This window comes from Dermacentor variabilis, chromosome 2, assembly GCF_050947875.1.
Source record: "Dermacentor variabilis isolate Ectoservices chromosome 2, ASM5094787v1, whole genome shotgun sequence".
NCBI classification, from domain to species: domain Eukaryota; kingdom Metazoa; phylum Arthropoda; class Arachnida; order Ixodida; family Ixodidae; genus Dermacentor; species Dermacentor variabilis.
Window position 1 is genome coordinate 84,936,225 of NC_134569.1, and position 22,065 is coordinate 84,958,289.

Genomic DNA, 22,065 nt, shown 5'->3' on the forward strand with positions numbered 1-22,065 from the left:
TACGTCAGCCTCATGCGGGAGTTTGCTGAGAAGAGGGGGCTTGAGCAGAAAGTTGGCTTGGAGCTTAAGGGAGCTTGAGGCCGTTGTTGTCGCTTCTAGGCCGTCGCAGCATCAAACAAAAATAACGGCGTTCTGTTACCTGAAATGAATAAATACTGCATGTTTTTTGCCCTTTTGTCACTCTCTCTGAGTTCTGTTTCTGACAGGCAAGTGGGCAATCTCACACTATTCCAGTTAAGCAGTACTATCGTTTAATACATACTTTTTCCAAGCTCAGGCCAACTACGGTTTCACGAGGTTTCATTGTAGCTTGCAAAATGCCAGTGCACAAAGCACTACCTTTGATATCTTGGCTGCTGCAGATGACAGCAAGCCGAAGATATCATTACGATATCATCGAGCGATGCTAAAGAAATGAGTCGCCGCGAGAACGACGATGAAGTTGGTCGGTGCGCATGGCGCGAGCGAGTGTTGGCCTGGCTGCCTGGCTCCAGTGTAAATAGCCTGTAAATAGCCTCTTCTGTCTGTTTCTTTCCACACGCAACAATATAATGTTGCGGTTTAGTCCATTCAGTGGTCAGTTGGTACATATAATAATAGTGCTTAGTCTTCACAGGCCAACGAAATATTGCATGACAGCGATATTTGTGATGTATGCATTGACTTTGCCTAATGTCTAATATTGTGCCTTACAAGGTGAACTTGCAACTAAAGGCAAACGTTTAATGAAAGCCATGAAGTTTGGTAACTTCTCTCTGATCATATTTTGCTGCTCAAATGTTGGCTAAGAATGAAACTGCAACTTAAGGAAGTGTTGGTCTGATGTCTTTGTGGTGCCAGGTGCTGACGAGGTGGCCCCCAGCGTCGACATCCACTTTGAGCCTGTGGTGCCTTTACCAGAACTGGTGGAGCTGCGCACTGGGGAAGAAGATGAGGAGCAGCTGTTTTGTCACAGGGCTAAGTTGTTTGTGTTTGACAGCCAGAACAAGCAGTGGAAAGAGCGAGCCATAGGTGACATCAAGATACTGAAGCACAAGACACGACCCTGTAAGAGCCTTCCTTACATAACAACTATTCCGTGCATTTGCATTCATTAAAGGGACACTAAAGACGAATAGTAAGTTGAGCTAAAAGGATGCGTTAGGGCTTGAGAATCTCTAAAGCGTAAACATTATCTCGCACGGAGCCTTAGTAATCGAGAAATTGATGTAAATGCAGGACACAATAAGGACTCCACTGGGACATTCAAGTAGTTACCTATTGACGAAGGCACCCCTAATTTATATTCTGTCACTAGCGCTCAACCATTTATTGTACTATAAGCCAACAGAAAATGCTACTTGCCCAGTTCTTTTTCATCTTTAGAAAAAGAAGAAAAAAACTGCTTTACCCTTGCCAACGAAGTGGGCGCTCGAAAGGGTTCGTTTTTGTTCGACTCTGTGCCACCCACGCTTTTGCGTTTCAGTAGTTTCATATTGCGTAATGTTGCACTGATTTTGCTGGCTCGCAAAACTCACTCAAACTGCAAGTAGCAGAGAATATTACTTTCATGTGTTGTCGCAGAATGCCAGAACGGTCCATGCTACTTAACGAAAAGCAGCTGCAGCGGCGAATCCACCACTCTGTTTTGGCTTGCTTCCTCTGGGGCCGTGCATTTACATTTTGTGCAAAAAAAAACATACTGCCATCTCTTGGGTGCCGTTTTACTTGCCGATGGCAGCAAAGGTGTAAAGGTATTCAGACCCTTCAGATGCAAGTTTTTCATAAACTAAATCTTTTTTTTTTTTTTTTTTGCGTGAAATAAGTGTTGTGAGATTTCTGGAATGGTATTTAAACAGTCCACGTCAACTTAGTGTTTGCGTTTAGTGTCCTTTTAAGAAACTACTCATCTAAACAAAATTTGTCGCATCTGAAAGAAAACCTGACATTCTACTTATTTGTGGGAACATAGTTTGTCTATAGGCCCTAATATAGCTTATAAAAGGGTATTAAAACTTCTGAATTTTCAAAATTTCGAAACACCATTACATTTAAGCTTCCTACTTTTCAGTTTGAATCCTTTGAGAGTCAAAGATGTAAATATATGGCACCGCAAACAAGTCCTGAATGGTCAAGGCCATGTATTTGTGGCGCCGTCTGTATGTTTGAAAAATGCACCAATTTTTCAACTTTTGCTCAGCGAGTGCTGCCACACTGTGTGAATACCAGAATTATATTGGCGAAATCTGATTTGGGCATGCGCGGGCACGTAGTGGTTATTTTTGGTTTCATCTCGCGGGCTTTTTCTGTTCATCGTGCTCACAAAGACTGATGTCTACAGTCGAACCCCGCTACAACGAACGCAGCCTCAATCAAATTTCCAGTGCAATGAATAATTCTTGGTTCCCCCTCACTGATCCATAGGAGGCAATGCATAAATATTCTCATCTGAACGAACAGTTCTTGTGCCATTCCGCTTCAACAAAATTTGACGAAGCAATTCCCGGCTCAAAAATTAAATTTGCCATGCAGGAAACACAATTGACAACATTTTGGTGCATTTTAGCGCATAAAAGATCAGAGAATTTACGGTACTTCCTAATGCGAAATTTGAGCACAGCTCCATACATGTTTTCATTTCGCCATATATTGGCTGGCAAGGACTACGTCTCGTGCGGCACATTGCAAATGAAGCAAAGTGCAGCGCGATTGCCTCGCTAATCTGGAGATTGCAAGAGCCAGCACCTGGGTGACGCGTGGGCATGATTCACAGCAGCCACTGCCAACTGACTTCACTGCATTATTTCTTCGCACACTTTCACCATGCCCTTCTCCACTTTTTTCTCTTGGTTCCGCTGTACCCTCCTCTGTTTTCCTCCTCGCGTCTGTTATTCCCCGCTGCGCTCCGCGCTCGTTTTTACCTTTCGCTGTGCTCCTTCACTTCGTTATGCCAAGGTACGGCGCCGAAGTAAGCTGTCACTTGCCGCAGGAATGGCCGCCTAAGAGCTGTGCTTTAAGATGTGTCTACAAAGTTTGAATTGCATATTGGCACCACCAGAAACTGCCACTGATGATCGAGCGTGGGAGCCGCCATTGAGGAGCGGCGTCGGCGATTAGACTGCCTTACCTTTGTTGTTGGCTTGAGACTTCTCAGCCGCAGACAAGCTGAAGCCGAAGCTCAGTCATCTTGTATATCCATGCTGCATCTTGGCGTTGTCTGTATCTAACTATTGTTAGCATAGATGTTAGTGCAACTGCGCAGTTCGTGTTGTGCACGTGCGGTTCTGTTTGGTTCACTCAGGGAAGCCTTTCTGTGTTTTAGCGTTATTTTCAACATGGTGCCGCCATTTAATGGGCGAGAGCTTTTATCCTTAGAGAATAAGCCAAAGTCGCAAGTGGACAGAAGAAAGGTGGCGTTGTGGAAAAGTTTGCAATTTCCCCCAGTTTGCTGTCCACCATTCTCAAGTCTAAAGAAGCTATATAGATAAAGCGCTTGTATCGGGCACATCAGCCAAGCGGAAGAAACAGATGCTGTCAGTGCACGAAGACCTCGACAAGGCTGTGTACAAGTGGTTTGTGGAAGTGAGGGCACAAAAGATACCAATCAGTGGAAATGCACTGCAGCAGAAAGCCCTAAATTACGCTCGCCTGCAGGGAAACGACTGGCTGAGCAGATTCAAGGCCCGCCAAGAAATTGTCGGCAAGACGCTTTGTGGTGAGTGGACATGAGCAGACATAGGCAGTGCATCCACCTGCATGTCAACAAATGTGTCGTTGGTTTTGTAATATTGCACCATGTGGTGACAACGCTGATGAGGCAGGCCTGTTTGCTTTCGTCGAAAACCCTCCAGATGAAAGGTCAGCATTGCCATACTTGCAGACACAGTAACAAGTGTTTGACCATGCTGCTGTACACTAATGTGAACAGATCTGACAAGTGCCCATTGCTTCAAAGGCAATAGCAGCCTTCCCATAAAATATGTGGCCAACAGCCGATCTTGGATGACGCAGGCCATTTTTTCGGAATGGGTTGTTGCATTTAACTGGGACCTGTGAAGGCAGGGCCGGTACCATATTTACTTGCATAATGATCGCACTCGTCTAATGATCGCACCGCGAACTTGCCGCAGTGATATGTCGTGTGCCAAGTCTAGCTAATGATGATCGCGCTTACCATTTGTTGAATGCTGTCGAATGCTACGTGAACCACTCTTCAAGACATACCAAGCAGTCTGCACGCACCAAACATTCTGAAGCAGATGCCTCATTTTATTCCTTTCATCACTTTCCACACTTCCATGAAGAAAAAGCTACAACCAAACTTTCTTTGGCTTTATTATTTGTAGGCTTTATAATGATTGTGGTCAATAAAAACAAAGAAGACTCCTTTCGGTTCTTCTCGTCTGAACTTGTGGACACACAACAAATCGCGAGCGGCAACTATAGTAGCCATGTTAACACTTATACGTTAGAAGTGTACCCTATTTATACGCTTACGCTTGTAACACAGCTAAGATATTCGCCCACCCTTAGCGGAAATGTGTTGTATTAGGATAATAGCGGAGACAAATGCCGCAGTTTCCACAGCATACCCACCATGTGTTTCTATGTCAATTGGCAACTAAGCACGCCCATCTCTGTTTCTGTCCCCTCAAAGAGGACATGTCTACGTTATTGCCACAGACTTGCCAATATTAACGATATTATTCATTAGTGATACGGAAGAAACTGTTTCAATGCATGTAATGTACACACGAAAAGAAAGAAAAAAAAAACGTTCAGCACGTTCAGCTTGCTCCACCGGCCGCCATTTTTGTTTTGGTGTCCCGCACTGTTACAGCGGCAGCCGCCTGTTTGTTGACCTGTTGTCATCCCGCAGCAAATGTGGGATGAAAAAAAAAATGGCCTTTTCGCGGGAAACTTAACCTGTGTAATGATCGCACCCCGAAATTTGCAGCAATTTTTTTTTACAAAAAAGTGTGATCATTTTGAGAGTAGATACGGTATATGTCTGTTGCTGGAAAATTCCTCTGCCCATCGTATTCCGCATGTAGAGCTCACAAATTGGAAGTTCAACTACGTTCTTCCCACCTGTACTTGTATAATCCAGTTACTTGACCAATGCATAATAAGAAGTATGAAGTGCGCCTACAGCCAGCAAGTGATGCAGCGCCTCCTATTGAACATGGAGACTGGTCAAGGCACAAAGTTGGACCTATACGTGGCACTGCAGTAGGTGGCTGCTGCATGGGCTGCAACTGAATGTCCAGTTGGGGCCAAGTGTATCATGCATACGGGCTTCAAGCTCGGAGACCCAAATGCCGACTCTGCACAGGATCCTGCCAACTGCACTGAAGCAGTGCGTCTGCCAGCAGAAGCAATTGCATCCTGGGCGACCCTTCGAGATGCCATAAATGCACCATCCAGTGTCGAGCTGGAAGATTTCATTGACGCTTATATTGATTTGATTGCCCCTGAGGAACTAAGTGATTAGGACATTATAAAAAGTGTTTGCAATGAGGTGTAGTTGGATAAAAACGAAGTGCCGGACCTGCAGTCTTCACCGGCCACAACACACGTACTGAATGCATTTGACGTTGCCATGCAACTACTCGCCAAATCTTAAAATTGGGTCAAGACGCTTCTGGGTACAAAAAGTAAGCAGTCGACACTGCTTGAATTTTGAAAACAAAAGTTTCCGGGGTCAACAGTATCTGGTCTCTAATCTCTAAAAGGGTCGCTGGTAGATGCTCGTTGTTTATTGCTCAAAGAGGTGCTGGTATATACATATCATGCCACCATATATGAACAATGCTGCCGTCCTCGGTTTCTTTTCATTGGGATGGTTGCTAAACCTATGAGAGGATCGGCACGTGGTAGCGCTGGTTCGAGGCTGCGAGGTAATCAAAATAGTGGCAGTGGTGGCTTCGATTAATGTCGTTTTGTACCTGCAGCAAGAAGTACGGAACATAGGACGGTGAAGGGCTTCAGTGTCCCAAATTTCAAAAGTTTTTGTACATTGGCCCTAGGGGGCATGTGGTGGTGCCGCAAAGGCGTCCGAATTATTGGGCATTTTCTGAAAAGTCAGTCATTGACTATGTCCATTCCATTGTATCTACTTTCTTATTATTTATGCAAGCCTTTCTATATTCATCGATAAAAAATGCATGTTTAGAGAACATTTTTTGTCACTTTTATGGTCTCTATGTAGGTAAGCTTTTCTTTTTTTTGGAAATAGGTCTTTCTGGAGGTTTTATACCTGCAATAGAAAAAAGCTGACCCTGGTAAACTCACATTTGGTGCGAAAAAATTGACCTTTTAATTGAAACATTCTAGAAAGCACCAATATTTCTTACACTTTTGGCCTTCATATGCTTCTTTCCAATAGGTGTGCAAAACCATGTTTTCTGTCGCAGTTTAATTCAGCAAATAAGAGAATTCTTTTTATTTGAAATTTTATGTAAGGATTTTCTATTTCAAGTGCCTGCGTCTGAACCTCTTTCTGAACATTAAGGGATGTATTTGGACAGAAATGGAGCCTTTTGAAATACTTCCACATACTTTACGACGAGACAGTGTGAGTGTTATGCAGGTACAGGGATTTGTATTAGCAAATTTTAAGAATGACTTCACATTAATAATGCGAAATTCACTTTGTTTTTGTAATATGTCTTGTTACACTAATGATCATTCATTATGATTATTTATTATTACTATTATTTATTCCTTTTTTGCACAGTTTGCCATGTTGATTATTCTTTAAAAAAATGCGTGCAGTTGCTTTTGACATTTTGGTATGTGTAACTTCAGAGTAAAATTGTAAAATAATGCAATTTTATAGAGATTTAGGTGTTCTTGAATAAAGCGGAATGTAAGGCCGCTGTAGCATTTATGTAATGAAAATGTTGAGCATGAAGGAGCAGTTTGGATTTCACAGATATATATTGAACTCAGCACTTTTCAGCCATCATATCTCGGGAAGGGTTTTGCCCTTGCCAAACTAGAACATTTATTGTCACATTAAAGTGTTGCTTGGTCTTTAAGTGCCATTCAGAGTCTGTCAATGAGTAAATTTACTGGTATATTAGACTTCCATTCATTCTGTTCCAGTTAATTCCAATTTTTCTGTTAATTTGATCCCAACCAAAGGTCCCGGCTGGCACTCGTATATTTCTATGGGCCCAAATTTCTCTTATTTCGATCTCAAAATTGGTTTTCGAACTTGACTGGTAAGTTTCACCGCACTACAGCAGTGTTGTGCAATGAAGCATACAACACAATTTATTTCGGTGTTTCAGGGAATAGAAAGGGGCCACAGTCATGGGTCAAAGTATGTGTTATTTAATTATATAAACATGCACACGCACAGTATGAGCACCTAGATGCCTAATAAGCATACCGGCAACCATTCAGAACTGTTTGTAACATTGCTGTGGCAATGTGAGCCCTCATTTCACCCATTGTGCATGTCTATCGCATATGAGACCGTTAACAGGGCCTACTATGTGTTCCTTAATTATATGTGCACATACGCACCGTGCACTGAAGAGCGGAGAAAAACCATCCATGCTTTGGGAAAGCTAGCAAAAAGGGAGACAATTAAATTTAAAAACTCAAATCGTCGAGGGGGTGTTTAAAGCCAACAAAAGAGTGGGGATCTATTTTAGTAAGAGGCCTGCCAGTAAACTTGTCTGGCCTCTTGGTGCTCGTACTGTGACCAGAGAGGGCACATGTGCAAGTGTGAATTAAGAAACATGGCTGCATTGCAGAGATGCTAACATTAAAAACAATAATACCAAGTTATTGAACAGTTTGTTGTCTTTGTTCATGTGCTTGTTTCAGTCAACATAAAGAACCCTTTTTCTTCATGTTTCTTTCTTCGTGTTCCTTCTTGATGCTGCCTCTGTAGAATGCAGAAGTTATGGACAAGTTTGCCAAGGCTTCATTTTCGCTCTGTGAAGCAGTGTGCTAAATTTGCCAGTCTTACCAGCGTATTATACCGCCTTTGTCAAAAATGTTGCAAACTTGCTGTCGTACTGATACTTCTCTTTTTTCTCGATTTTAGGCTGTTTTCGTGTTCTCATGAGGAGAGACCAGGTGCACAAAATTGCCTGCAATCACTCCATCACAGAGTTCACAAAGTTGTCCCCACTGTCAACTTCATCCACCTCGCTTACATGGAAAGCATTGGACTTCTCTGAAGGACAGACTTCTCCAGAAGCCTTTGCCGTCCGCTTCAAGGTAGAGAATTGTGTGCATACTGTATTCACAAGCGAACCTTGCAATTGACTTTACTCTTAATTCATTAGCTTAGTGTAATTGAGAGACAAACCTTATACATCAGCGTACGCTTTTTTCAAGCTTAATTGTACTTCCATGTCATTGTCATGGCTCACCGATGCTGTTGCTGCCATATTGTTTACAACAATGTAGAGAGTTGCAAGGCCAAATTCACCGTAATGTCTTCTGTGACGTTTGATAATATGACGCTGTGCAATTACACCATCAACGTGGGTTTCTTTAGTTAGTCCCAAGATGCTGGTAAGCTGGCATCCAGATCACGTTTTCTTGTCAAACTTGCCACTGATTGATTTTGAAGCATGTCCTTGAAACCAAGTGACAATGCTGCAGGCACAGCACGGTCTTTATATCAGTACAACAGACAGTGAAGCGCTGCATTCTCACAACCGCTGTGCTGGCTTAACGGCTATGGTGTTGGGCTGCTAAGTACAAGGTCGTGGGCTTAAATCCCAGTCGCTTCAACCACATTTCGATGGGGGCGAGATGCAAAAATGCCCGTGTCCTATGCACTGGAGCCACCTTAAAGGAGTACTGCCACAAAAATTAGATATTGTTTTTTCTGCTGCAATAAGTGGCTGAAGACCCAGTAATCGCACCACAAAACATAATTTGCTTCAGAGCGAGACAAGTAATTATTTGGGGGCTTGTTTGTAACGATAAGTGCATGTTTCAGTTTCAGAGAGCAACGAGAGGAGAAAAGGATTGTGATAGCACAAAACTGACGTGCGCATGCCAGCACACTCGCTGACGCACAAGCTTCAATGTTGCTAGTTTTTTTTATTTTATTGACTTTGTTATCTCGAGGTTTAACTGGACATGTTCACTGAAACCTTGATTGTAATACTATTAACAATTTGATAAATTATAATATTTCATGGTTAGAAATACGACAGTTGTTCTTTGCTTCATGTTGCTTTCTTCGTGTTACTTCTGAATGCTGTCTCTGTAGAATGCAGAAGTTATGGACAAGTTTGCCAAAGTGTTTGAAGAGTGCAGGCTGGCTGTTGTGGAAAGGGGAAGCCAACCAGGTAAATACCTTACTGTTCCTGTACGTACAGTTTTTTTTTTTTTTTTTTTGAGTTTGCACGAAATTGAGGCTGTGAATGCTGTCAGCTGTGTGCTGCAAGTGCAGCTAAAGTAGCATAATGCCTGCTGAATAGGGAAGTAGCATTCTTAACCTCTATCACAGAGGCACAGGTATAGGATATTTCCTGACTGCCAGTGTCTGTATGTTTGTTATTTGGAAAACAGTGACAAGTTGTGCTAAGGCAAAGAAATCTGTAGGCTGCAATTCTGACATTGCTTTTTATATATCGAGATTTATATCATTTTTGAAAGAAAGTATGCTCCATGCTGAGCTTGGCTTTCTTTCCTTGACTTTCTTTTCTTGTATGCACTTCAAGTGGCTCACTGTATCAGTTGTTCAGCAGGGTTTGATGTTGCTCTTTTACCGCTCGTTTTACCAGTGCAGCTTAATGCAGCTGCATTATATTGGCCGTTCTCGTGAGCGCAGGCAGCATGCAGACTGTCTGCCACACTCCTATTCTTGTGAGTAAAGCAGTGCTGGTGTTGTCAACCATTATTGCAACACTGATCCTTGCGCTTCTGTGGCCAAGGAAGATCCTACATGTCACTGCACTCTCTGAATATTGATTTTTTTTTCATCTTTGTTCTTACAATTTTGACCTCATTAAATTGAGTTGGTGATTACCAATTTTATCAACTTAGAAAGGTCAACCTTGTTATGTGATGGGAAAGAAGACACTTGTGTTATCTTCCCAACATTGAGGAGAAATGCAAAACTGCCAAGTAGTCATCTTTATATTGCCATTGTTTCATAACACAGGCTGATGTAGAGTTCTGTTGGCGCAGCATCATGAAGTATTCTGCCATTGTTTGGAAGGGCACATTGTTCATGGGAACAGCAAGGCAAAAGCACTGCAGATAATTGGGTGTCTTGGCGTTCTAACGTACATCAGCCTCTAAGTGTCAGTCTTTGTTGCCACAACAGATTGTGACGATGTTTTCAGTATGCCCAGTTTGCTGAAACTGTGGTAGTGGATACATGAGAAACGAGAATGACAATGTGTCCTGTCTAAATTATTTTTATTTTAGGCATTGTCTTGCATTATTAACAGTATGACCAACAGATTTTATGAAAACACGAAGTGCTTAAGTCTATAGTCACTGACCTATAATTTCAATTCGACGAGGGCTGCGAAAAAGTTCGAATAATCAGGAGTCCAAAATGCGAGATTCATCGGAAAATAAGCGGTTTTATTCCACAAGTGGCCAAAAAATGTGTGCTCTATTATTGGTATGTCACTTTAGGGGACACCTTCTGTTTCGCATTACTAGCACAAGATGCATTGCCATCCATGAGCGACGGCATTTTTGGCACAGTGGCAAGCATGCTGTCGTATCAGAGTGCAGAAAAGCTGCAGTCTGTTGACATGGCCTGCACTATTTGCTCGAAGTATCGTGATTGTGATTGTCTGAGAATAAGGACCAAGGTTGTCGTGTTGCTAAGCACGCATACACTTGCCTGTATGACTCTGTGGTTGTGAATTTCCAGCAAAGCACGCTTTTTATGCTATTCCTTTTTACACTTTTCCCACTTCATCAGAGGTCAGAGTGCCGCTCTGCCTATGTTATCAGTGGGACTAGACTGCCATGAGCCGTGAATGATAGGAGTGGAACACAACTCGGACGACAAATCGTGCAAATTACAAATGCACCCTTTACAACTAAACGTGGCTTGTCCTATAGTTTGGGCACAGTCTACGACTACTAGGAAGCTTAGACTTGGCTAGTTTTCGTTTCGAGGCATTGGCTGCATAGTCGAAGACCATGCCATTGGCGCATCAAAGCAAAGCTGTAAAGTGTCTAAAATTTTGGTCGTCCTTATACATTAAAAGGCCCCTGAAACGGTTCGGGCAAATTTTGCAGAAGCGTAGGGTACAGCTAAAGTTTATCATTCGCGCCACAATTTGTGTGAAACATCTCCTATTAAAGGGAAGCTGAAGAGTCTGTCGAATTCAATAAGATGCTCATATACGGATGCGGGAACCTTATAAACCATGTAGGTAAAATTTGGGAGTTTTTTTTTTCAATTAGGAGCGACATAATCGTCGGTTAAAATTGCGCTGTAGCTCCGCCCCCGTCGAATGCCGCGCGCTGCTGCTGACGCTGACGATGCGAGCGGAGACCGGAAACCGCGGTGTTGTGACGTCAACACTAGTGTTCCGTTCCTTCGCAGCCTCCGCGACCGTGCCTGACCGTACTTGTTTCTGCGTGCGTGCCATCGTAATCTGCTTCGATCAACCCTACATTCCTTTGTTGGTGCGTCTGCGTGTATGTAGAGTGGTAGTATACGGCCAGCCCTGCAATTCGGCCTGCGCAGTTGCTGTATATGGCCACAGAATGAGAGAGGACTGCTTGCCACTAGCAGGCTTTCTAAACGCAGCACGAAAAGATCGGAGCAACGAAAACAAAGACAGCACGAGTGCGGACTGACTGATAACTGGTGTTGGAAGGCCTTATGAATACACGAACTCGCCCAAACCTGGATTTTGATTTACTGCGAGCTCGTTCGTGTTAGCACGCTGAACGGAAGGTGCATGTTTATCTCCCGCCCTTGACGCAGGTTTCGTCGCAAAGCGCCGCGAATTTTCTATTTGCACGTGTGTTGTAGAACAGCCTGCATGCGGCTACCATAACGCCGTGCAAATGTCGAGTTTGCATGTGCTGGAAAGCCGGCGCACGCCAGGACGCTACGCTCCCCCCTTCTCTCGCGCACAGCGAGAAACCGACCGTCTCGTGTAGCCAACGGAATTCGCCGCCTTTACGACTTCGGTTATGAGTAGTGTGCGGATGGCGCACAGATGGTCATTACACGTACTGCATGAACGGGGAAGCTTTTCACGCGTTTAAACCGTCTTTGTAGATTGCCGACAGCTTTGGACAGCGCACAAATGCCGACGATCGCATCCCTGCTTACGTTCCACGAGGAGGCATGCAGGAACACAACACTACAGTTGTATGACTGGAAACGAGCTCACTAGATCGGCGAAAGATTGGTGAGATCACTAGATCGCTTTGCAAAAAACATACTCACCAAAGAGCATTTCCAACACGAGGACATCCCAAGACTTCGCTTTTGTTCGTGTCGAAAGCACTGCTCGCACCAGCATCATTTGCTTCTTCAAGAGGCCGGCTCTTCGCAATCGGCTCGTACATGTAGGGAGTAACGCCGAACTCCTCAGAAAAACTCAGTATCTCTAAATTTTCCATTACTGTCTCAGAAAAACAGCACCAAACTACCTGGCACCGCGCTTCATGTGTAGCGGCAGCGGTCGGTTCGGACGAACAATAGTGTTGACGTCACGAGGCACCCGACCAATCACAGGCGGAAACGAGACGCACGAGCTGGGCGTGTCCGCTGCTGCACTTTACGTCGAAATAAAATATATTTGCGCTTTCTTTCGCTCAATTTCGATACGATATCCGAATTCAGAGGGTTGAAAACCATTATGTACAGATGTTCACTCATTTTTTCTGGAAAACCTTTCAGCTTCCCTTTAAGAAAGCTATGGATGATTACAAGTTACCCTTCTCCGTAGTCATGTATTTTCTCCTCAACTCGTTCGCCGAGTGATCGGGGCTAAGCTCCGCCTTTATTGGTTCTTGAGTTATGATGGCATGCCGTGTCATCTACTTCCGGTCCTTTAGGCACAAGCGCGCGAAGCCTCTCCAATCTCTCCGGCAGCTGCTTGGCAGTCGACCCTAAGCGAAAGCTATTGAAGCAGCGTGCCTTGCGAGCATTCTGTCGCACCGTCGAACATGTCTGGTATTCCGGTAACCACAGGCGAGCTGGGTGTTTCGACGGAACGATGGAGGCATAAACTCAAGCTGATGAAGGAACATTTAGCATATACATACGTGAGCGGCCTGATTGGTCTGCACTGTCCAGCCACCTGGTGGCTCAGAGGTTAACCAGCCAAACAAAGAGCTAATATTGCTCTAACCAAGCGTAAAACATTATAAACATTTACAAAAACAATGTGTTCACGGTTACGCTCCTGCAAAAAATCTACGCCAGCAGCAAAAAAGAATACACTTCGTTACTGCTACTGTGTTTGGTTGAGCTCTGAACTACCAGGTGGCTGCACCGTGCAGACCATTCACGTTTGCGGTTCTGCTCATCCCGTGAAACGGCACGGTTGAACGACCAGGCCCTGTCCCCTTGCGCTTGCGTTTACCCTAATACCGGACTCGCGAAATGCTATTGCATTATTAATATTCCGGTGTAAAGCGACGGCCGCAAACGCGCAAATCCTGGCACCGATCAGATAGCAGCAGTTCGATGCGCTGCAACCACTCCGCAAGTCTGCTGCCTAGCAGAGGGACACAATGTTGTAGCTCGACATATTGCCAGTCACTACGTTTGTAGCCCACAACGCAACAAAGGCGAATCATGGTGCTTGCGAAAAGACTGAGACCAACACTGACTACAGAGCTCTCGTCAAAACGAAGCACCTTGTAACACAAGCAGACGACACTTGCCATGTGCCGGAAGTGCCTAAGTGTACTGAGATATTGTTCTTGTGCATTCTCTTTCTGTTACTTGCTTTTTATGAAAACAAGTTAACTAACATTCCAACTATTACGAACAAGATTTGTTCACCATAATGTTGGAAAAATTTTCAATGATGAGCCCTGGGCTGCCAATCGGATAGCGCACCGTACTGACGTCAATTGGGCAATTTACGTCAAATGGGTAGGGGCGGCTGAAAATTCAGCCGAGCAGTGGGCTGCGATCTGCAGCGATGTACATTTCTAAAACCTCATAATAAATTGCTCGTTTTACGTGGAGTACTTAGATGCGTCAATTAATGATCAGAAGGACCTACTCTAATTACTCGGTAAGTTTGTAGAATGTTGTCAAAATTGTTTCAAGGTCCCTTTAAGTCTGAGGCCAGTGACCGTGCCGTGGAGCTGTCTAAATTATCAAGCAGGTTCACATTATCGGTGTCTGATTTATTGGTTCGAAACTGTAGAATGAATCTTGCTGGACAACAGTTAACTGAAAGTGACCAATATCACTGGAAGCAACTATTTAAATAAACTTAGCACTATACCATGTTGTCATTGTGTGCACAGCTGGCTCTGAAAGGAATGGTGACCTTGAGCAAGAGCAAGTTGAAGACAGAATAAGGAAGGAGGAGGAGGAGGAAGAGGATGTAGATGAAGAGGATGATGATGACGATGACGAATATGAGGATGACGATGAAGATGACGAGCATGGGGAAGATATTATGTTTGAAAAGAGGGTCACGCTGTCTGTACAGAGACCAGGTACAAGTGCCTATGAGGTGAGTTGCCTTGGCTCCAGGGCACAATTACATTTATAAAATTCTATCACTGGTTACTTGAAAATGTTATGGTTGACAGCATATATGAACTTAAGTCCTTTATCAGTGCACATTTGTCATCCAAGGAAGCCTCACATGTGAACACAGTCTATAGATTTCAACACATGGAAAAAACTTGGGCTCTCTTTTATGGCGACTTACTGCATTTACTCGATTCTAGCGCGCCCTCGATTGTAACAGGCACCCGTTTTCCGTGACAAAAAAAAAGAAAAGAGTACAGTACCACACACCTCATGCTTTCATATAGAAATACTATTTTCTCTCACTTGGAAAAAACAAATTTATTCCCAATACACTAAAGTTGCGATGAATAAAAACACAAATAGAAGCGGCGTACCTTGTCGGCAAGATTTTCGCTGCGCCGGTACAAGTCGCGTGGGCCAATAGATATCACTCGTCGTCGCTGTCAGACAACTCCTTATCGCTGTCAACAGACCGAAGCATTTCATTCTCGGTGCCGTCCATGGCATTCGAAATCCCGCACTTTTTAAAGGCCTTGTTGACCATGGCAGATGGGATCGTGCACCATGCATCTTTCACCCATCTAGTAAAGTCCTGCAGCAAGGCAAGCTTCATTTTATTGGCAGGCGTGAATTCATGGCAGCCACTGACGAGCCATTTGGTGTAGAGCGCCCGAATTCTCTCTTTCACTGGCCTGTTCAAACAAACATCGAGCGGCTGGAGCTGCGATGTCATGCCGCCGGGTATCGCGACAAGGTCGGTGTTGCATGCAGCCAGCTTGTCTTTGATGCGCTGGTCAAGGTGGCACCTGAACGCATCGAGCACAAGCATCCCACGCAGACCCAAACTGTCGCCGGGTCTCTTCAGCCAAACGTTATCAATCCATTCAACGACCAAGTCTGTAGTCATGCAACCTTTTTCATTTGCACGCACAATCGTGCCACTCGGAAACACGATTTGTTTCGGGAGCATATTCAGTCTGAAGATAAGATATGGGAGCATCTTGTGCCCATCTGCAGTGCAACAAAGCATTGCGGTGACTCTAGTTTTTTTTCGTGGCTGGAAGAAAAAATTTGCACTTGATTCGCCCCCTTCTTTTCAACGGTTGTGGTGACAGGCATGTCAGAATAGAGCATTTCCAATGATCAGCATTTCCAATCTGACCAAAGGAGTAGCCGTTTCTATGGCGCAACTTCAAAACGTACTGCTTAAAACTGTTCAATTTCTCTTCATATTCTTCAGGCAATTTTTGGCGTATCCCAGTCCACCTTTAAAGTGAAAAGCCTTTTCATAAAATTTGATAGCCAGCACCTGCTTGCTTTGAAGTCGCTACACATTAGCTCTTTCTGTAGGGCTAACTGCATTGCCCATACTTTGAGCAGACCGGTCGTCACAGGCTGCTGTGCCGCTCGCTGCTCTTGCACGTATTCTGCGAACAGCTCTTCTATTTCGGCGAAGTGGCTCTGATTCAGTCCACTGAAACTCTTTCTTGTTGCTTTGCTGGTGAAAATATTCTCTTTCTGCTTGTGCCACTCCTGCACGCAAGTTTCGGGAACTCCCAACGCCTGTGATGCGGCCCGATTTCCGTTCGTCTCCGCGCACATGATAACTTTCCTTTTAAATACAGTATCATGGTGGACTTGGCGTGTCTTTGCAGTCGGCGCTTCCATGCTCATCGAATAAATGCAGAAAATGGGAAGACAGGCGGTAGACTAGGTTACACCAGCACCTGGTTACACGTACAACATGGAGTTATGCACATGGAGGAAGCTATGGCAGCTAGGCTGGAAGCGTGTACTAGGCGGCCATTTTTCGAATGCCGATGGTGATACGGTAATGCAGATTTCGGGTCGTACTTGATTCTAACGCACATGCAATTTTTGGACCCGTTTTATCGGAAAAAAGGTGCGCATTATATTAGAGTAAATATGGTACCAGTCAGTCATGGCATGATCTGTGAATTTTGAGTTCCTGCTAATCGCTGCAAGATTCAGCAAACATTTTTTTTTTTCCATTAGTATTTCATAAATATGTAGCTTCTAAGCTTTTAAAATACAAGACGGACTAGTATATATACAAGACATATGCAAGTATATGCGTTGGTGTGCAGTAGGATGTTAAAGATCTCCTGGTGGTCACAATTAATCCGGAGTCCCTCACTACGGTGTGCCTCATAATCAGATCATAGTTTTGGCGTGTAAAACCCCAGAATTCAGAGTTTCAGTGCAGTGGAAATACCCAAGGCTTTCTGATTGCCCATGGTGCAGTTAACCTGTTGAATGTCTTAAGTATTTGGATCAGTGCACTGGTTTGAGCTTTGAAAAGTTTTATGCAAAAGTTTTATGAGTTGATATGCAAACAAGACAGCCTAGAACTCAGATTGCCCATGATTATGTGCAAATGTAATGTTGCATCATTGCATCCCCATTTGTTAGAGATGCTGTGTTGAAATCTACGTCACTTGCGCATCATTGTGGCTGTCTTGTTTTGGCACTTAAGCTGCATGCTTATTTTAGTATTCCTTGTCACTTACACCCCTGGCGGTAGTCCAGTGGCTATGGAAATGCGCTGCTGAGCTCAAGGTTGCAGGCTGTATCATGACCACGGCAGCTGTATTCCGAAGGGGTTGAAATGCAAGAAAGTTGATGTACCGTGCATTAGGTGCTCATTAAAGAAGACCGGGTAGTCAAAAGTTAATTCAGAGCTCCCACTACAGCGTGCCTCATTATCAGACCATGGTTTTGGCATGTAAGAGGCCACCATATGATTCATTTAACTTAATTGCCACTATTCCTGCTCTCCTCAATGTCATTTGATGCTTCTGTATATGTTCCGGCAAGCAGCAGAATAGCACATAGGTTTGCCATGTTGCAATTCTTTATGCGAGTCACTCCTTGGGCTTGCAGGAGCAAGGCTAACAAGCTTGAAGAGGATCTTCCTTGAGTACTTTATTTTTTGTTGCTGCTATTATAATGCGGCTCGATAGGATTTATTTATAATGACAGAAAGTTAAACTAGTTCGTGAGAATTCATGTGCGAAAAAGTGAGGCGTGCAGACACGGACACAAGAAGAAGGAAACGGACAACACAAATCAACTGAAAGGTGGCACAGTAGCGGAAATTTATTGCTTCCTGATAGACAAATCACTTATTCATTTACCTATTAGGAAGCAGTGTTTGACGAGACGGAACTACATAAGACATGCTAGACAGATAATCGACTGTAGAATGCTGTCTTTACATGTCTGCACCCTCGTGCTGACATTCTTATTGGTTATGCTTTCCTGTTTGGTTAGCATAATTTATTTTGAACAGAACATTTAACATCGCATCTAAATGTAAAAATTGTGCAGATCCGATGCACATGTCTGAACTATGTGAAGCGAAGCATTCAGAGAGCCACATGTACTCCTGTCCCTGACAGTGATGCATCCAATGAGGATTCTAATTTTCTAAAATACTGTGAACACTAGCGCAAAATTATTGTGCCATAAGTGAATATGAAAAAAAAGTCATTCATGTCTCGGTGCTCTCAGCACTACCGAAACCAGAATAGCAAATATAATGCAGCTGTTCAATTTGTTTGGCCTTTGGTGGCTGACCTTTGGTTTTCCACGTGACAGCACCCACCAAAGGGCGGCGCAAGCAGCATGTGAAAAACAAACATGCAACTCTGGAGGTCTGGCTCTATATGCAAGCCTATACAGCAACTCTATTTGAAGCGAGTTGCTACTGCAACCTGCTGAGCAAGTCTTGGGTTGTTTTGAACTTTCCTTCTTCTGTGCCATCAGAATCCAGTGGCTGCATTTTCAATAATCGGCAGAATGCAAAAATTCTGTATTTTAAAATTTCTGTGTGTGCTATTTCTGGGATACATCCCCTCACTGCGAAGAATTGTGTGATATTGTGTACACGTGGCATGTATGGTTTCGGCGTGACTGTGATGCGAGGTATGCATGTGTATAAATATGTGCACCTGTCTCAAATAAAGCCTATGGGTAATTCCACATTGGTTGTCCCCATCTTGACACACTAAAAAATGTTAAGTATGGAATTTTATGTCTCATGAAAAAGTTTTTAATAATGTTATTTCTGAAAAGGGTTGAAATTCATATGCATAGGTATATTATCTTCAAAGTTCGTAGTGCACAAAGAATTGTGCATTGTGTTCAGCTCCGTCCTTTTGTCATCGTCTTCACCTTGTGCTGCGATCTGACAAGCCTCTATGTTGTCTAATAAGGAACGTATTTCCTATGAGTCCTGAATGGAAGCATCTCTTAGATAATAATGGGGCTAATACAGCTTGCAAAATAGGCACAGCGCACAGCAAGGACACAATAAAAGCAAGCATGGGGCGTTTGTGTTTCTTTCTTTTGTGCCTTTGCCTTCTGCGCTGTGGCCCACTTGTTGCTATGGGTTACCAGCCTGAACGTGTTTCCCTGTGTGCCCTGCCTTTTTCTGTGTGTGCGCAGTCCCTTGGGATGGGCAACCTGAGGATGGTGTACGATGACTCGTGCTTTGGTGCACGCATCCGGGTCATCGCTGATGATGGCTCACTGCTGTGCGACACCATTGTGGCAGTGCAGACGTGCCTGCGCACAGAGCGCCTCCATGCCTACTGGTCTGCTGTGGATATGTCGGTCGAGCCCAATGTTCGTCGCCACTTCCAGGCCGCCTTCAGCTCACCTCAGGCCATTGCAGAATTCAGCCGAATCTTTGCTGAGGTAGGTTTGCTGCAATGCTAGGTCAGTTGGTGGAACTGTTTGACCTCAGGATTGGCAACACTTTTTCCTCTAATGTACTGCTTCCCATTTAAAAAATATCTCGCCTTCTCTCGTTGATTTTATTTCCCCCTCTCCCTCCTTCTCACTCTCTCTCCACACACACACACACACACACACTTTGTAATGCTACCTTAAGGAAAACACAAGCTTGAATCTTGCACAATTCGCAAAACTGTTTTTTAGAATAACGTTGACATTATTACAATCATGACCGCAAAACTTGCAGTGAAGCCTGGGATCAATTCACTTGTAAAGGAACTGGTAGTGTTACAAAAATTAACCCTGTAATGCCAGTCTATGCTTTGCCGAATATAATTTCTCAAAATGCTAATTTAAGCATTGAAAACTTAATGGCAAAGCCTATAGTTGCATTTTTGATATCTTGGTGTGAAGTTTCAGCCACAAATAGTTTAACAGACAGCTACTAATTAACTGGTACAGTAATTTAGTTATGGCTGCAACATATCATTTTTGTTTTGTTTCTTTTTTGTTTTCTCTCTCTCTCCTCCTACGTATATACTCCCAATACCAGAAATATATGTCCACAGTTTGTTCCAATTCCACTCGATATGGCAACGTGTATGAACATTACATTACTTACATTATCTTTAATGTAAGTTTCAGCCAGTCAGAAGTGGAGCTGCAAAACATCCTTGCTTCATGTCAATTTGATAATCTACATCCAGGCACTGTTCTGCCTTCTTGATCAAAAATTTCCCACATTTATATTCTCAGTCTGCAGCGCAAGTGTGATGTCAAACAAACATGCAAAGGAACCTACTGCTCCGCAACGACCTAATGGTTATCCTCATGAACATGTAGAGCAGATCAGAGAATTTAAATGTGAGGAGTGTATCTGCATTGCCTTATGTGTACAAAGTAATCGGCGCCTGTTTTGGTTTTGCCTAGTGCATGATGCAGCCCAAAAGTGCTTAATGTAGGCACAGCAAGTGAGAACAAGACAATAATCATTTACTAGATTGCCATTAAATCTGGAGGTACTAAAACAAAATGAGGAATTATTCAAATGGAATTTGCAGTTATGAAGTAAAGATTCTTAGCAACAATAGTTATTATAGTGGAATGTGAGAATTGTCTGTCTAGAGGTACCCAATTTCCACTTCGCATTTCAATGTTTAGAAACTGGTATTTTATAAAATATTGCTTTCTTTTTCAGGCCAAGGATCTGGCTGTGAACAGCTCAATTGTCGAAACCATTGACGAGCCACCCAGTCATCCAAAATGATGGAGGCTTACGAAAAGCCAATGCTTGTATTCTTTTTTCTTTTTTAATTCTAATTTATGTTTCTGACGGACCTCTTAGGCATTTTAATGGTGGTGTAAAACGTAAGCTGTGTCATTTTGACAGCAGTGAATGCACAGTCCACATGGCAGCAACAATCAGCACTTTAGGGCAATTATTTCAAAGGAATTGTTTCAAGTTGAGTTGTTAAAAATGTAAGTGTAAATAAAGGAAATGTGAGCAGGCTCAATGTACTGCATATGCCAAAATAAAACCCGCTTGTGATTCACAGTACCTTTTGCTTGTGTTATTATGAATATATGAGTGCAGTGAAGCAAATCGAAGCTAGTAGAATTGACATGGGGATCTCTCTTCAGGAAAAAAGGCCAAATATGAATAACAAACGTAGTGCAAGTAGCTTGCTGCCTATGGTGTCCGCTGCTGAGCACAAGGTCATAGGTTCCATTACAAGTGTTTAGGTATACGTTAGAGAAACTGAGATGGGCCCAAATTGTTTTGAAGCCTTCCAACACAGCGTCCATAATTAACCGTTGCTGCAGTTTTGGGGTTTTAAAGGAGTACTGACACGAAAATATTGTCCGTTTTTTTTTTTTTTTTTTTTTTTCTTGTTCCATGATAACAGTATGAAGCCTCAATTCTTCAAGGGCACCAAGAATAATTAGAGCACCTTTAAAGGGGCCCTGAAACACTTTTCTATCATATCGTAGAATGGCTTCACTATTAATAAACATCGCCTCGCGAACCTCAGACCTGAAAAAACTTTTTGAATCTTTCAACAATAACTGGAGTTATTGCACTAATACTGAGATTTCCTTCACTCTTTGTCTCCGCTAGCACGCTGTAAGCTAAACAGCAGAGAAGCCAAGTGCACAGAGCTCTGGCCAAAAGTTGAGTGACGGGGCAGCAAAAAGGCTCGTCACAGCTCCCCATGTCGGTGGAAGTAGGCTATGCTATGCGGTCTCTTAGGAGCTTGATAAGTTGCTTGGTCACACGGCATAAGTACATGCACACATCAGCACCTCCATGTATGTGATAAGGGGACAGGAGTCTCTCATCCCCACAACAGAGAGCTCATTACACCAGTTCCAGATAGGAATGTCTTTGTCTGGTGGTTGGTTACTTTCACTTCTAAAATTCATTTTATATCAGCCATTTAAAGGACATTTAAAACAAGCTACACATTAATTTTTCACCTTCGATGATGATCCAGCAGTATACATTATACTGCTGTATACTGCTGTACAGTATACACCAGGCATGGCGGAAGTGAAAGGGTTAATAGTAATACAGCCCATTCAAAATTTGCCTCATGCACAGCATGGCTTTGGTCGTTAAAATGCAG

The 22,065-nt window shown here is 43.4% G+C and overlaps 1 protein-coding gene across 2 annotated transcripts in view; it reads left to right on the forward strand.

Annotated features, from left to right (window-relative positions):
- Window positions 1–20,993, forward strand: part of LOC142572214 (E3 SUMO-protein ligase RanBP2-like) — a 163,568-nt gene extending 142,575 nt beyond the window's left edge. For both annotated transcript variants that reach the window (XM_075681165.1, XM_075681166.1), the window contains 6 exons: window positions 841–1,047; window positions 8,045–8,220; window positions 9,230–9,308; window positions 14,443–14,654; window positions 19,148–19,399; window positions 20,637–20,993. In XM_075681165.1, coding sequence (XP_075537280.1) covers window positions 841–1,047; window positions 8,045–8,220; window positions 9,230–9,308; window positions 14,443–14,654; window positions 19,148–19,399; window positions 20,637–20,705 — 995 coding nt within the window. In that variant the 3' untranslated portion in view covers window positions 20,706–20,993. The remainder of the gene's footprint in view (window positions 1–840; window positions 1,048–8,044; window positions 8,221–9,229; window positions 9,309–14,442; window positions 14,655–19,147; window positions 19,400–20,636) is intronic.
- Window positions 20,994–22,065: the final 1,072 nt, after the last annotated feature.